The sequence below is a fragment of the Tenrec ecaudatus genome, chromosome 4 (genome assembly GCF_050624435.1).
Source record: "Tenrec ecaudatus isolate mTenEca1 chromosome 4, mTenEca1.hap1, whole genome shotgun sequence".
Taxonomy (NCBI): domain Eukaryota; kingdom Metazoa; phylum Chordata; class Mammalia; order Afrosoricida; family Tenrecidae; genus Tenrec; species Tenrec ecaudatus.
The window spans coordinates 205,050,479-205,067,054 of record NC_134533.1 but is presented as its reverse complement, the minus strand read 5'-3'; the positions used below and the strand labels follow the sequence as shown (position 1 = coordinate 205,067,054).

At 60.9% G+C, this 16,576-nt stretch overlaps 1 protein-coding gene across 1 annotated transcript in view; it reads left to right on the top strand.

Moving 5' to 3' along the window:
• STIMATE (STIM activating enhancer) overlaps positions 1-16,363 on the top strand; it is a 44,516-nt gene extending 28,153 nt beyond the window's left edge. The window contains exons 2-8 of the mRNA XM_075547510.1: positions 421-469; positions 2,195-2,290; positions 4,531-4,652; positions 11,302-11,414; positions 12,159-12,236; positions 12,971-13,120; positions 13,785-16,363. Of these exons, the coding sequence (XP_075403625.1) occupies positions 421-469; positions 2,195-2,290; positions 4,531-4,652; positions 11,302-11,414; positions 12,159-12,236; positions 12,971-13,120; positions 13,785-13,898 (722 nt within the window). The 3' untranslated portion in view covers positions 13,899-16,363. The remainder of the gene's footprint in view (positions 1-420; positions 470-2,194; positions 2,291-4,530; positions 4,653-11,301; positions 11,415-12,158; positions 12,237-12,970; positions 13,121-13,784) is intronic.
• Positions 16,364-16,576: the final 213 nt, after the last annotated feature.

Sequence of the window (16,576 nt, the reverse complement as noted above, 5' to 3'; positions counted from 1 at the left end):
AGTGCACTTGTCAAACTCTTACCCAGACTTCAGGACCTGGCCCGGCCACCTCCCACAAATCCAGCCCTCCTGACTTCTGCCCTTTTGCCAGGCAGGGCATCTTGCTTGGGTGTCTTCCTCCTCCAGTACACGCCACTCCGCCTTATGACGTGTCTGCCCTGCCGGACTCCTGACCATGCCTTGTCCTCAGTGCCTGGCTGGGACTGGGCGCTACTTGGGTCCTACTTCCATGGGGGGTGGACAGTCCTCCTGTGAGGAGGACGGGCACGCTGTGACGAGTCCTCGCGCGGAACTTCCCAGTCCCTGGTTGTCAGCAGGGCAGGCGCTCTGTGGAGAGGGACCCTGATGTCCAGGCGCCCACACCGGGAGGGAGCTGGCGCCGCTTCCTGCTGCTGTTCTGACGCCTGTCTCTCCCTGCAGTCAAACGCTTCCGAGAACCAAAGCACGAGCGGCGACCGTGGAGGATCTGGTACGTGTCAGGTGGGGCGGGCTGCTGGCCTCCAGGCAGCGTTTCAAACCACCGGCTGCCCCAGGGAGAAAGATGGGAGCTCGGAGGGGAAGCCCCCTACCGTGCGTGGTCGCTGTGAGGGGACATCAAGTCAATGGCAGTGCATGTGGAAGGTTTTTGTTAAACTATTTGGTTTTATGAGAGTGGGGAGTGGGGCAGGCATTGCATTCAGTCACACGGACACGAAGCATCTGGACGCTTTGGCCACACGGTCATCAGAACCATGTGCCCTGCGACAGCCATGGTAAGGCGAGTGCGCCAGCTTCTTCCAGGGGCTGTGTTGTGTCTCCCCGCCCGCTGCCCCCAGTGCCCCAGTAACGTCAGCACCCAGCCAGGCAGAGCGCTGCGAACACTCTCCTCGATGCTAAAGGTGGTCCAGCCTCCGGGTCAGGCTCCGAAGAGGAACATGTCTGTTTTGTTTGCTTTGCTGATTGTAAGGAGCAGCCGGTTCCTGAGCCCGGCATGGTCTCCCCAGGAAGCGTGTCTGGAGCTGTGGGTGTGGCACTGGTGCCCATCGCGCTATCTGCCACCAGGAGAGCGTGCAGGGGTCGCAGGGACAGAGGGCCCTTGTGAGATGACAGGCGTGTCTCTGGTTAACCCTTTTTTCCTCGCTCCAGTCAGGCCTCTAGCTTTAGTATGTGTGACTCCCACCCCGACCCCCATGCTCCACACAGATTGCCTTCGAGTGGGAAGGCCTGGTTGGTGCAGCAGGTGGGGGTCCAAATCCACAGAGGAGGGGGTCTCAGAAGAAAGGCCTGGAAAGCTGCCCCCCAGGAACAACCTCCGCTGACTCCCGGGTGAACGCTGACCCGAGAGGGCCTCCACTGTCCAGCGGTGTTTGGAACGCTTCCCCAGCCTCGGGCACAGGACTGACCTGCATAGTCCTCCCAGCCCAAGCCCCAGGGCTTCCATTCAGTTGCCTGACCCCTGGCCCTGCGACACCCAGCCTGCAGGGAGGCAGAGAGGGGCAGCCAGGATCTTGAGTCTCCAGGGGTTCATGGTGTGACCCCTGTGCGCTCACCATCTGAGTGCAGGATCAGAGGCTCACAGAGTAGAGCAACCTGGTCGATTTCTTCTCTGAGGCACCCGTCAGCAGCCTGTCTTATCAGTCAGGTGCACTGGGGAGGCCCTGCCCATGGCACTACCGCTGAGGAGCTCAGCTGTTACTACAGGGACCACGTGGCCCATAAAGCACACTGCTTCTTCCCCGGCCCCCTGTGGTCCCGCCCAGTGTGAAGGGCAGCAGCACTGGGGTCCTTGGGTGTCAGGGCAGTGCTGGACTTGGGCAGATCTCGTTGGCCCTGGCATTGTGCCCGTGTGGGAGGGAAGCCAGTGGGAGCTCCAGGATGCAGACCTCAGGAACTTCATCGCAGAGCAGGGAGCAAGAGATAAGGGAACGGAAGTTTAAGTCTGCAATTTGCCTATTTCCAATCAGTGGCCTTTTGGGGATTTCAAATGCGCAGGTCCTGGCTGGTCTTGAGATGTAGCTGAGTCAGGTCTCACTGCCCCGTGGCGAGAGGGGGCTGGGACCTCTGATCCAGGAGGTTCTTAGAAGCAGGGGTCCCTTGTGGGCAACATCAGCGGCATGAGACGCGGTGAGAGCGGGCCATCCCGGGGTCACGGCAGGAAGCGGTAAGTCAGACAGCAGAGCCGCTTCGGGCTCACAGGGTGCGCCTGTTCCTCCAGGTTCCTGGACACGTCCAAACAAGCCATCGGGATGCTCTTCATCCACTTTGCAAATGTGTACCTGGCGGACCTCACTGAGGAGGACCCTTGCTCTCTGTGAGTATCCATCATGACTACCACACGTGACTGGCCCCAGGCCCCCGCTGACCAGGAGGTGGGCCCTGCCCCCTCCAAAACTTGCGCACATGGGCACACCCCTCTGAGGGGTCACCCCTGTGTCTCCACATGGCAGCAGTTGGCCTTGGCCTTGGCCTTGGGGCCGTGCACGGTGACAGTCCCCTGGGTGCTGGCTCCCTCTCCACCCTCAGTCTCTCCTCTGTTGCCAGCGCAGGAGGGGCATCTCCGTGAGCAGGACAGGACACTGGTGCTGGCCAGCGTTGACCTCTGGTCGGTCCTGCCTTGTCCATGCAGCCTGCCTCCCCCACAACCCCCTCCCTGGTTCCTGGTGCAGCCGTGGCCCCGTCCCTTCCCCTGGCAGCACCTCTGTGGCTCTCCTGCAGAGAGCAGGACAGGATTTAGGGGGGCGCTGGCAGCCTGCCTGGCTCCAGGGTGGCGAAGGGGCTGGAATGTGTCAGTAGGCTGTCTGCGGCGCTCAGGGCACAGGCTTGTGCCGTGCGCACACTCACTGGGAGGCTGGAGTGTGGGTCAGCCAATGCCTCAGGCAGGCTACAGAAGGGCTCCCAAATTTTGATTCCTAATTCAGGTGTCATTTCTTTGTCTAAAACAGAAATGACACCCTGAGCTATTCCACAGTGAAGAATCACAACATAGTGAGAGGCATGCTTTAAATTTTTGTACTTTGCGGAGCTTCTTTTAAGTGGGGCCTATACAGCATTCATTTGTGTTTATATTCCACTGTTGTTTTTGTTGGCTGTTTTGTTTTGCTTTGTTTTGTTTAGTGAGTATGTAATCCGGGACTAGCTGTGTTTGATCAGCATTTGCTCAAAGTTTCCCTTTTTAAAAATTTAGTTTGTGTTTTACAATGATTTTTCTACACAGTTTTCTTCAGTGAAGCCCGAGCTTCTGTCTTTTGTTTTGTTTTGATTCTAACAACGATGCACTTGTGTGGGGCCCAGTAAGTACCCAGTGGTAATGTGGGACCCCCTGGCTGCTACCTGCACCGTTAGCTGAGGTGACACTAACTGGACAGTCTGGACTTGGTTTTCTGGGGATGCTGAGTACCAGGCGTGGCTCCAGACTGAGACATTCACAGATACAAACTCACTGACCGCCAGCAGCCGTGGTGTGGGCAGCTTTCCTCACCCCGGGCTCCAGTTGGAGTGGCCTGGGCCCTGAGGGAGACTCGAATGAGTCACACAGCCAGGGAGCAGCTGACGGAGCCGGGGTTTCACCCAGACTGGCCCCATGCCCACCCGCACGCCTGTTGCCCTGCTGCTAGCTAACCGGGTGTGCGAGACTCGTTGGCACGGAAGACAGAGACCTGTCCAATTCGGTCCCAAAGCCCAGCTCCGAGCAGTCTCAGTAGATGCGGGAGCAGGTGTGATCACCTGCAGGAGTCCTTGTTTTCTTCAGGAGGGGCCTCATGTGGGAGGTCCAAGTGCCCGAGAGCCAGGGCCCAGCTGGCAGCCCAGGGGAAGTTGCCCGGAGGCTGGTCTGAGAGTGGCCCCTGTGGTTCCAGTGAGGAAGGACAGGTGGGCAGGAGCCCGCAGCCTCTCCTCCCTCCTCGCCCCGACTGTACATACATGGAGCAGAACGGAGCTGTGCCTGCACAGGGGCGGGGGAGCAGCCTGTGGGCCCTGGTGCTTCTCACACGGGGGGCCAGTGTCCCTGGGGACCAGGCCAAACTGGGGTTTGGCTGCTGCTGCTTCTGTACCTCCCTGGTGGGTTTGCGGCAACTTCTGGGTACAGACCCTGCAGCCTGAGCAGGGGAGTAGGTCCTGGGTGCAGGAAAGGAGATTCTCACAGTGCACCTTTTATCAAGCTGGGCCCTACGGGCGCTCTGTCCCTTCCACCATGCCCTTGCCTTTTCTGTACAGAGCAGAGCTCCCCGTGGAGCGAGTAGCCCTTGACGTGCCCTGGGTCCTGACCTTCGGGCTGAGGGACCAGGGGCCTCTCTACCCATCCTCCTGCAGCAGCGCCTTCAGGCCCACGTCGTGCTGCTCGGACTGTGTGTGATCTCGGCTCTTCACCTGGGGGCCGGGGGCCATCCTTCAGTCCTGGCTGCCCTTGAGTCACTAAACCCCAGTGACCACTCGCCCATTGTCAGCCCATCGCTGTGGGGCCGAGGGAGGGCCGCCCCCAGAGCAGGTCACCCAGCTGCTGCTCAGTACTGCCCACAGAGGCCCCCTGACCTGCGGCCCGGCCTCCCTCTGCAGGTACCTCATCAACTTCCTGCTGGATGCCACCGTGGGCATGCTGCTGATCTACGCGGGCGTGCGCGCCGTTGGCGTCCTGGTGGAGTGGCAGCAGTGGGAGTCCCTGCGGTTCGGCGAGTACGGTAATGACCGGGACCCCTCTGTGCGCCAAGCAGCGCTGGCTCCACAGGTTGAGAGCTGGTGGCTGCGGGTCTTGATGCTCCTCCTCTCCGGCTGGGCTCCACTCCAATGGCAGGAGTCACCGGCTGCTTCGCACCAGTGGGGGCCCCACCCAAAGGGCCATGAGGCCGCCCAACTGCCCACACAGCCTGCCACGCACACGTGACAGGTCACAGCTGGGGAGGTCCTGGCCGGAAGTGGTGAGCACGTGTCTCCTGTCCCGTGACCATGTTGTGCCATCGGCAGGGGCCGGGGGCTTGAGTGCGGCATGGGGAGGTCCACTTCTCCTGGGTCAGGCTACCTTAATCTCCCCACTGCAGGCTGACTGCAGGGCTCCCTGCCCCACAGTACTAGCCAGGGTAGGAGTTGCTGCCAGGCTGGCTCAGTGCTCGGTCAGTGTGGTACAGGGGCCTCAGAGGTCCACCCACTCAGACACGAGGTGAGGGGTGGAGGCCACTACCCACTGGTGGGAGAGTGGAGCGTGGGACAGGGGAGAATGGGGCGGGACGCTGGATGCCCACTTCCCCCGAGAGCCCTGGCCCTGGCCCAAGGGGCCCTCGTGCCCTGCAGGCTGCTGGCTCAGAGGGGCTCACATATGCAGGAGGAGGTGGCTGTGGGTGGTCTGGTCTTTCTAGAAATCTTCAGTACAGAACGTGTGTGTCTTCGTGAGGGGAGAGGGCTCTTCTGAACCCAGTGACTGAGGCTCGATGAGTCACTGACTTAGATCGTGCCCGATGGGCAAGTGCATGGCTCCGTCGGCTGCAGGGGCGGGGCCTGCAGAGAAGCCCCCGTGCTGGGAGGACTGGGCGTGCAGGGTGGGACACCACATTCTGTGATGTCCACTGACTGAGAAGTGCAGAGCCACAGCAGTGTGTGTGTCGGGGAGGGGGCCGCACACCTCCAGCACCAGGGTCCCTGGTTCTTCTCACCACCCACAATGCTGCTCAGAGCTGCTCCTTGGCTGTTACGAGCCTTCTGAGACTGGGTGGTACCCGGCTCCCACTGCCAACTCTAATCAGGGTACAAGAGCTGGATCCTGGCAAAATGGGCAGAAAATGCGGTGCAAATCCAGCTCCCATTGAGACTGGAGGCCCTGAGACTGTGGCCCTAATGTCACCTTCCAGCTCAGGAAGTAAAGATTATCATGCTTGACTTTAAGAAGATCAGGGGGGCCAGGGGGCTGCTACCCACTCGCCCCGTTCAGAGCTGCAAGCCTCCACCACCACCGGAGAGCGGTGAGGCCCCATGCTGCCATGGGCTTCCAGGCTCTAGCAGCCCCGGAACGGCTCTGCTCTGTCGTGTAGAGCGCGCGGCCGTCAGGGGGCTTGGTCTAGGGTCTCTATCAAGCCCAGTAGTGCGCGGCTGATTGGAAGCACAGCTGAGAATGTTGGAGGCCGGGGAGCTGACTGATGTCACAGAGTGAAGCAGTGTGCACCAAGGACAAGAACGGTGACACTCTGGAGACTGGCAAGAAGCCAGGAGGGGGGTGGGTTTGGGGAGTTCCTGATGATAAGTTGACAGAGGAACAGAAAAGTCACGCCTAGTTTACGGATGGCTCTGCACAATATGCAGGTGCCACTCTTAAGTGTACAGCAGCAGCACTGCAGCCCCTTGAGACTGTGTGCTGATTCATGGGCTGTGGCTAATGGCTTGGCTAGATGGTCAGGGAACTGGAAGGAACATGATTGGAAGATTGGTGACGTGGAGGTGTGGGGAAGAGGTATGTGGATAGACCTCTCTGAATGGGCCCAGAAAGTAAAGGTAATTGTGTCTCATGTGAACGCTCACCAAAGGGCTACCCCAGAAGAGGAGGACTTTCACAATCCAGTGGATACGATGTGGAGACTGGTCCTCCTCTTTCCTCTGCCACTCCTGTCATTGCCCAAAGGGCGCATGAACAAATTGTGTGTGTATGTGAAAGAGAGTTAGAAAGAACCTTCTGGAAGGCAGGACATCCTGCTGGGCTGTAGGAAGGCAGTGCCCGGGCAGCCCCACCCACAGCATCTGCTCCCAGCTCGGTGATGGAGGGTGCAGAGCAGCTGGCATCAGGGCCCGCCCCAAGAGTGGACCAGCCCCATGAGTGGACCGCAGGGAGGAAGGCTGTGGGAGTCGGCATCTCCTGGGCAGGTGTCTCCAGGCAGAGCCAGGGCAGCTGGCGTGCGGGCTCCAGTCATGGCCTGCAGTGGCTGCTGCTTCTGCTGCTCCGGTCACACTCCTGCCACTCGTTCAGGAGCTCAGGACTCTGACGGAATTCTACAATCAAGGTGTTAGCAGGTCTGGTCCTTGCAGAAGGTTCTGGGGAGACATGGTTTCCTTACCTTTCCCCACCTGCCTCCCGTGGCACCTGGCTCTCCCTCTGTTCTCAGAAGCAGCAGCAGCAGCGGTGGTGGGAGACAGAACTCTGACTGCCTCCGGATTCGGCCTTTCGCGAGGTGGTGTGGAGGCTTTGTGGGTATGCAGGTTCTGGCTGAGCTACCGTCCTGGAACCAGTCTGAACCAACTGGTTGGAAGCCCTGCCCATAACCTAGAGTGGTCACAGGTTCCAGGAAATTACCTGCCCAGTCAGCTGGGGAGGCAGGCGCCTGTCTTAGTCAATGGACAGCGGCTGTAAGAAGCCCAGCACCTGCCCACAGGTGCGTCAAGGTGGAGGGAGCAGAGAGACGTGCTGTCCCTATGCGTCAGTTTCCTCTGTGTCTCACGGGAGACACGCACACTGCACAGCCCGCAGCGTCCCTGGGCTTAGACCACAGGCAAGAAGCTGGAATTTACAGCATAGATTTGAGGGAACAATGCAGTCTGTAACATTCCTCCCTTTGGCCCCAACGTCACGCCCTTGACCATGAACACCGTCACCCGCAGCAGCATCCCCAAAGTCACACGTCCTCTCCAAGTCCAAGAACTGATTCAGTGTGGCTGAGACTAGACGCCCCTTGACCAAGGGAGCGGTGACACCCCAGCGCCTCACTCTGAGGCCCAGGGTGAGTGTCCCCGTGATGGCCGAGAACGTGGAGGGACAGAGGGGTGGAGAGTGGATCCTGGGCACCAGGAAGCCTCAGCCCAGCAAAGCATACTGTCCTGTCCTCCGAGCCCCTGGACAAGGCTTCGCCTTCTGCACACGGGCTTGGCCACACATCTGCATCCCTGGTGGATGTCCTTCACCTGAGCTCCAGCTGCACCTTTCCTGCCTCTCTCTGGTGGCTCCTTCTCATCCTCCCAGAGAGCCCCTGCCCTGCCCACCTCCACGAGGGTGCCTTCCTGACAGCTGCTGCTCCGAGCTGGGTGCAGCTACGACACGGAGCTCCAGAGACTCCCGCCCACCCTTCAAGGTCAGGCCGTGTCTGTCCTCCCAGCACTCCTCTCTGTGGGTGGGCAGCACTCGGATGGTCACGCTGTCGGTCCCTGGAGACAGCAGGCAGAGCTCCTCCGACCTGCTGCTACAAGTTCACGCGGCAGACAACGTCCTCTCTGTCCTTTCTCTGGCCCCTGCGGTCTCAGCTGAGGGATGTTCTGCTCTGGTAGTTGGTTAGGCATGTGCTGGCCTGCAGGGGGCTGGGATGGGGCTGCCCACCAGGTGGGTCTGCTGCCCTGGAACCAGGTGGCTAGCCTTCTCCTTCCTTCAGAGGGAAGTCTGTGTCCCCACGGGCGGGCAGAGCTCTGGTGGCACAGTGGTCCAGCCTCACCCACAAAGGGAGATGGTGGGGAAGAAGGCCAGGAGAGGTGCTTCTATAAAGATGGGTGGTAGGTTGCTGTCAGTCAGCTCTGACCCACAGTGGCCCGGTGCAGCAGGATAGAACCAGTCAGCCATCCCGTGCCTGAGCCCATTGTGGAAGCCCCCTGTTGTTTCTGGGCATGCTCACCTGGGGCACCTCCAGCAGTTCCCCTCTGCCCCCAGGGTCACCCACCGTGAGACGGACACCACCCTACCCAGCACCTAACCCACAGACTCGCTCGTGGTCTTCTGGTTTGCGCCCATCTGACACTTCCTCTCTGGACACACGTCCCTCCTGCCCGGCCGACCCCAGGGGGAGGGGAGTGAAGTGACTCCACAGCCCCACGTCCCCACCCCTGTGCCTGAGCTTGGGATGAAGCCAGGCCACGGGATGCATGTCCTCCATCCGGCGGGCTCAGGCGCCTGGCCCCGGACTGGCTCGGAGCAGGGAGTGAGAGCCGAGCGGGGTACCAGAGCAGGGTCTCCCTTTGCACCAGCACCCGAACGCCCTCCCCTGGAGTCACGAAGAGGAGGGCATGGGTGTCCTGGCTGAGGAGGGAGCGGAGGGAGGCCACATGGAGCAAGTCCATGGGATGGTGATGTTGTCTCAGCAGTGGGGCTTGTTCTGTTGACTGAGACGTCCTGTCCTGATTCCAGATCTGTCGTCCTATGTGACTCCCACCCCGCCGCCCCTCTGCCCCTTGGGGACCAAGTATCTGGTCTTATGGAGAGTGCTCTTCAGGAGGCCAGGTGGTCTATGGAAAGGGTCACAAGACACCAGTAGCACTTAGCTGAGAGCCACTGTACTTCTGAAATTGTGTGTGTGTGTGTGTGTGTGTGTCTCTATCTCACACATCCCTTATTCCGAAAGTACACTGGGCAGGACCACCTTGGGAGGGATGACTGGGATGCTGGCACAGGCTCCGCAGAAAAGGGACTGTCCCTGCCCTCTGTCCGTGACAACTCCCTGAAGGCCTCCCCGCTTGCGTCCCTGTGGGCATGGCAGCAGGCCTGGGCAGCCAGGACTCCAGAAAGGCTGTTACATAACTGGGACGGTGGAATGAGAACACGAGGCTCTGTTGGCTCTGTGTTCTCCCCTCAGGGCCAGGATGAGGCCCTTCACCCCTAAATGGTTACCTTCTACCCGTCTGCCGGCCTGTCCGTGTCAGCGGGCTCCCCCACCTCCACTCTCCACTTTGGGACTGCCCGTCTCTGCACATGCCAATCATCCCTGGAGGGGTTGGCCACCCCTGGCCGCCCAGTCCCGTGGGGATGTTTTGGGAGCACTGCAGCCTGTGCATCTGACGGCTGGGCTGGAGGACTGTTGGGCCCTGACACTGGATGGGACGCCAGGCTGGCCTTGGTCACCCCACACAGAGGCTCGCCATCCTGCTTCCTGAAGCCTGGCCTCCGTCTTTCCCCACGGGGCCCCGAACTCCTCAAATCAGGATTTTGAGGGAAGTGGAGATGGAGGATGAGCTGAGGTGGGGGTGGCAGAAAGGGGATGAACTGCCACACATGGCTGCTCTCGGCTAGCTTAGGACAGAGAGCACCACAGTCCTGGGAAAATCAACACGGGTCATCCTGGCAGACTTGCCTCACCCCTGCCACAGAGCAGACAGCCGCTGCCACCTCCCCGGGCACTTACTGGCCTCGTCCCGTTTCTCTAAGTTTTCTGTTGTGATTTGGGTCAGTCACAGTGTGATTACATTCCACAACCGTGGAAGCAGACTTTGTTTCACCCCATCTGGTTTAGGGCCCCTTCCCCAGGGCCTCCCATTTCTGCCCCACCTCCTCTCCTAACCCTCCACCGTTTGTCACGGGGCAGACGCTTGCTGTCTGGTCTTCTAGAGGCAGGTCCACGTCCAGACTATGGAGGGGACTACCTGTCTCTGACGGATGAGTCTGGTTTCTTCCATGGTGTTCAGTGTTGCCCGTGACCTTCCAGTGTGAGCCCTTTCAGAGCAGTGCAGGTGTTGGCTGGGCACCATCTAGCGTCTCCCCATCTCTGGGCTAGGTAGGCCGATGTCTGTGTGGCCCAGGTGTCTACACGTCCATCCATTTTCTCACTTTTCCCTCTCCAAGATGGGAGAGACCAGTCTGTACACCTCATCTAAAACTGCTCTTGGGCTTTGAGACCGAGGCTTCCACGCAGACACTGTCCTCGTGAATGACCGTGGCATCTTCTGAAACCCTGTCCTGACCACCCCACCCCCAAGCCCAGAACCTCATCCCCCCAGGTGTCGGACTCCATCTCAGTTTTCATCTCTGACCTCCCCGCTCCCATGGGTCTGTCTTCAGTAAAGACAAACACACGTGTACAGATACCCTCTGCCAGAGCTGCGTCTACACATAGCGCCCCCAAGTGCCCTCCCATGTGTCCACTCGCAGGTCACCACGAGTCCAGACTGGAGCCTCTGCTGCCCTTTCACCCCCGTCCGTACTGCCCGCACTTCTTACTAACCTGCCTCCCGTCCGTCACCCAAGCTAACTCTTGCCCCGCTCTAGCCCCTCCCTTCCCCTTCCTCCACCGTCAGAGTGTTTCTTTCCGTGTGAGTACTGATTGTCCTCCAGGTCCATCTGGGTTGTGGGGGCTTTCTCAGACCCATCTTGCCCCTTCGTGTTCTCTGTGTGTCCACCCAGCGTCCATCTTCAGCCCATTGGAATGATTTCTTCCAATCTCAGAAAACATCAAGAATGGCCTCTCCTGTGCTCTCGGGTAGCTGCTCCTTCTCAGATGACTGTCGTAGCTGATGGAGAAGCAGGCATCTCAGCACTTCGGGGAGCTCACTCAGGGTTCTGAGAGCCCGGGTTCTGCAGTGGGGGGGGGGTGCTGGGGTGGAGAGGGGGCCTGGTCAGGCTGGGAGCCCCCCGTGTGACCACGTGTCTGCCTGTCTCTGCAGGAGACCCTCTGCAGTGCGGAGCGTGGGCTGGGCAGTGTGCCCTCTACATCGTCATCATGATTTTTGAAAAATCTGTCGTCTTCCTCATCCTCCTAATACTTCAGTGGAAAAAGGTTTGTTTACCTTCCCGGGGCCCTGTGGCCCCGTCACACACACATAAACATGCACACACAGGCACTTTCATGCACACGCACTCATGCACACTGATGCCTGCCGGAAAGTGGCCCTGGGTTCTGCTGCCTCCTGTCCTTTGAATGTGGACATGCTGGCCAGCTCTCGAGAGCAGCAGCTTCTGTCTGGCGTGTGTTGCCTCGTGTCGGTGCCCATTGTGCCAGGTGGCTGCTGGCCAAAGGGACAGCAGGCTCTCCAGGAGGGGACCTGCGAGCCGCCCGGCGTCCCTGTTTTCTGAGTCCACTGATGCCGCTCCCGCCACTCCTGTGGCTGGTGGTTTAGGGTAGACACCATCCTTGGTCTGTGACCACTAAGGGATGGCCCCCAAGAGCTCACTGGTCTGGCCCCTGGCTCCGGCAGCCACGTGACCGTGAGACCCTCTGAAACCAAGCTGAGCAGGCGAGTGGGAACAGGCCGTACAGGTCTTGGCCCCGTGTGGTTCTGTCTGTGGCAGATATTTATTTTTTACCAAAACACCGGAGGCTCTTCTCAGAGCCATTACCCTCAGGGAGGCGGTGGGGCCCATGTCCGTTAGGCTGGGGGCGCCCACCAGGCCTGCCCCTTGGTTCCCCCTGTGGACCCTCCTCCAGGAGGGCTGGCCCAATCCCCATCAGGCTCTGCGGACGGCCCGCACTCTGAGCTCACCCCCTCAGGGCCTGTGCCTCACGGTCTGTTTCTTGTTCCAGGTGTCCCTTCTGAACCCCATTGAGAACCCGGACCTGAAGCTGGCCGTGGTCATGCTCATCGTGCCCTTCTTTGTCAATGTCAGTGCCGCCTGCCCTGCCACGTTGGGCCCCCCGCTGTGCTCCCTGCTCCCAGGGCCCCTGCTCAGAGCTCTGACTCTGACTGAAAACACCTTAGGGCCCCAGGCAGGCCTTTTTGCTATTGTCTCTGGGAGCGTGTGCCGCCGCCCCCCCCCCGCCCCCGCTCCATCCAGGATGATAGGACTGCCTCCCCAGGAGGCTGACCACACACACACCCGGACCCCAGCCTGGAGTCCTGCTGAGGGGCCCCCATGGGTAAGGCCGTCCCTGGAGCAGGTCCCCCATGTGGTTAGCTGGCAGGTGGCTGGGACTCGGAGAAGGAGGGGGATGTGATGCGGCCCAGCCCTGCTGCCTGAATGACCACTGCACTGGTCACTCATCAGAGCCCCTCGGGACCAGTGCTAATGCACCAGTGACCCTGCAGGGTCTCCGCAGCCGGACCTCCTGGGTGTGCATGTTGACAGGCCAAACCCGCTAACCTCTCAGCAGCCGAGCGCTGAACCGCCGGGCTAAGCAGGACTCGTTTCCTGGTGTCCTGGGCAGGGATGGCCTTCCCGTCTGCGGGGCGAGCCAAAGTGGAGCACATGCAGGGGAGGGGGGCTGCAAGGGGCCCACGAGGGGAGCTCCTTCCAGGGTCCTGGGTACTGCCATGTGGAGCTGGGCAGCAAGGGGTCCCTGCCGGCCGGGCCAAGCCTGCTGGGCCTCCCTGGACAGCCCGTCCGTCCCTCCCGCAGGCGTTGATGTTTTGGGTGGTGGACAACTTCCTCATGAGGAAGGGGAAGACGAAGGCCAAGCTGGAAGAGAGGGGGGGCAGCCAGGACGCAAGGAACGGGAGCAAGGTCCGCTACCGCAGGGCCGCTTCCCATGAGGACTCCGAGTCTGAGGTACGCGGGCCGCCAGGGCTCTCCGCTCTGTCTGCTCCTCTCTGCACCCATGCCTGCTGTCCCCCGGTCCCAGAACCTGGTGGGTGGGCGGTGTCCCCCTCTGCAGGAGGGCCCTGCCCTGCAAAGAGCAAGACAGGAAGGGGCTGGCCAGACACCTGGAAGGTGAGCCAGGGGCGCCTCTGAGGACTCCCTCTCCCTCCTCCCCAAGCCTCTCCTGGTGGCCTGGCGGGTTGGGGGGCTAGCTGCAGGGTCAGCTGCTCCAGGAGAGACAGACAGGGCTCTGCCCCTGCAGAGACTCACTCCGCCTTTCCCGCAGGCCCACGGGGGTCCCTGGAGCCACATCTTGAGTTGAGATTGAGGGTTTGGCCCTCAGGGAGACTCCGTTGTGGCAGGAAGAGGGTGGGGTCCGATGCTGTCACAGCACCAACTGACCGTCCCCACTTCTGTGCCAGGTGGGAAGGCCCCCAGAGCAGCAGCGCCAGGGCTCTTGCTTGCAGCCTCCTGGCTCAGGGACCAGGCAGAGGATCAGGGGAACTGGCAGAGGGGGTGTTTGTGTGACTCGGCCCTGCTTGTCTGTCAGCTGCACACGCCTTGGGGGCCAGCATGTCTTGTTCTCCAAGGCGCCCCCCCTCCTCCCCGTGACGCGGGCCCCTCTCCCGTTCAGATCCTGATCTCGGCGGAGGACGAGCTGGAGCAGTCGGACGTGGACGAGGACCTCCACAGACTGACTGCCCCGAAGCCTGTGAGAAAGAAGCACCGCTTCGGGCTGCCCGTGTGACCCTCGGCCTCCTGCAGCCCCCGTCCCTCTACCTCCACTACCCCCGCTGCCCCCGCCCGCCCCAGACCACTGTGACTCACCTGGGGCCAGGGGCCAGGGCCCGCGGGCAGTGGAGGCCACTTCAGTTGCACTACAAACACTGACCAAATATGCAAGTGAGGAGTTTTGTTTGTTGTCCCGAACCACCTCGTGGGGACCCCGCGCCCCTGCCTGCGTGTGTGACAGGGTGGCCTGTGGGAGAAGGCGACCACCCGCCCCTCCGTGCGGCATGCCCATCCATCCGTCCCCGAGGCGCAGGGACCGTGAGAGCCACCCGGTGCCCCGACCCCGATGGCTTTGTAACTTGATTTCTGAACCAGCTCCTCCAGCTGTCAATGCTCACGTTTCTGATTCTGTGTTGGTTTCTTACAGGTACCTTTGGGACTAATGGACACAACCTAGATTTTTAAGTCTTCCGTATGCTCTCTGACTTTTATATTTTTAAGTTATATTTTCATACTGTTGTATTTAAAAAGCTCTTTTTAATCCCCAAAGAAGTGAGTTTGTCTGCCTTCCATGGGGTGTGAGTGTAAACTGGTGGGAGAGGGACAGCCCTGTTGTTGGGGGCAGGTGGGAGGGGGAGATGGGAGGAGGTGGGAGGTGAGCGAGGGCTCTGCCCCGTATCAGCCAGCCCGGGGTCCTGCGGGGCAGAAACTGCCAGCTCTCACCCCGTGGCACGTCCGAGGTGTTGGTCCTCGTGAATGAAGTTGGATCTAGAAGGGAAGGAAAGAAGTCTGTCAGAGGAGGGGGACGGCTAGGCCCCTGTATGCCCCCGCCTCTCTCCAAAGCCTCCACAGAGCTGAGCCCTGCACCCCACCCCCACGTTCCAGCCTCACTGTGGTGTGGACAAAGCTGGGGCCCAGGCCTGCGGGCCTACAGGCAGGACGAGGGGCTTCCGGGCCTGCATCCCCCCTCAGCGTGGGCACGGCCCTGGGCGCTGGGGATGTGTTGCGTCCCCCAGGGATTCTCGTGCCAGGAGAGGCCCACATTTGTCACAGCCCAGCAGCGCCATGAGAGCTGCCTTGGACACGCACGAAACACACTTCACACACGCCTGGGGCTCTGGACTGAGGCCTCCGCTAAACAGGACACCTGCACCAGTCTCTGCCCCACCACCCATCCCCGGGCAAGTGGAGAGCTGGCGGAGGGTCTGGTGCCAGAGGGTGGGAAGGAGCAGGGCATCTGCCTTCCTGCTGGAGGTGCGGCTCGGTGCTGCTCTGCTTGTACGTGGCCAGTCAGGAGGGCCCAGGGCCAGTGCCTCCGCCCACCACACCAAGTTACCTGTGACAAGACAGGGCTCACCTGGGCCCTGAGTGGTGGCCTATCCCTCCTGGTGCCAGCACCCCTCCAGCCCTCTCCCTTGTTGGGCCACTTAGCAGCTTGTGCCCACAGTCGCTGCTCCCACGTCCCTGGGATTCCGCCCAGAGCTCTGAGCTCTCAGGCTCCCCAAGCTGGGGAGGGGAGGCAGGGAGAGCAGGGTCCCGTCCCAGAAGGGGGCTGGGGGACAGGTGAGGTATACAGCCCTCTGCCTGCTGGTCACTAAGGGCTGTGTCCCCTGGGGGACAGCATGTGGCGGTGTCTGATGACGCAGGGCCTCAGCCCCTCCTGCCCTCGAGGCTTTCCTTCCCGGAGTGTCCTCTGCGAACCCGTGTGCCCCCCTCCCCCCAACAGCCCACAGTGCCTTAGGAGGAGCAGCTCACCGCTGGCTGGACAGACAGACAGGAGGGCAGCTAGGGTGAGCATCTCTGCTTCAGGAACAGCGGACACCTGGCTGGGAAAGCTGCATGTGGCGGGCGTGATAAGCAGGCTCCTCATGTACCCTGGGAATCCCCCAATGGCCAGGAATGACCCTGAGGAGTGGAGGCTGGCCACCATCAACGGGGGGTGGACAGGAGCTGGGAGGGACATAGGCAGTCGGCATCTGCCTGAAGATGTGCAGGTTGGTCCTGGCCCCCAAGCACCTGCCTGAGGCTGTACCTGTGCCCCAGTGGGCGGGATAGCCAGCTGCCATGAGCGTGGACCTGTCTCACCACCCTCCTCCAGGGGAAATCAGGAAGGCTCAGATGGATCTGAGCTGTAACTTCCTCAGGCCTGGAGCTCTGTCAGCTGGCTACAGCCCACCCTGCCCCAGGGCTGCAGCCCACCACCTCTAGGGATCCAGGCCAACACAGGTTTCACCAGGACTCTTCAGCACACTGCTGCCCCTGCCCTCCGCCCACAGGGTGTGAACTCGGCTGTCCAGGGCTGGCCATCCCGCTTGATTGTCCTTTTCACAAGGCGATGACATGTGGACCTGGCCACTCTGGCCACCCCTCTGCTCACACTGCTCTGAGATTCACCAACTTTGATGTTGGGAGCCAACAGGAAGATGGTGTACCAATGTAAAATGGTTTACAATAAAGTTTGATGTCTGATTACAGATGAAAGAGTGAACACAGAGCCGTGGCCTTTGTGGGGGGTGGGGGGTACCCCGGACAGGCCAACCCTGGTCCCAGTGGGGCAGGCTGGGCCTCAGGGAACCTCCTGGACAGGCAGGGGCCCGCCAGCTAATGAAGGTAAAGAACGTGGGGTTGGAGGTTAAGGAACAGAAGCCACAGGACAGGAGAGCAGGTGTCTCCCTATGCAGACTCCCCTCCCCC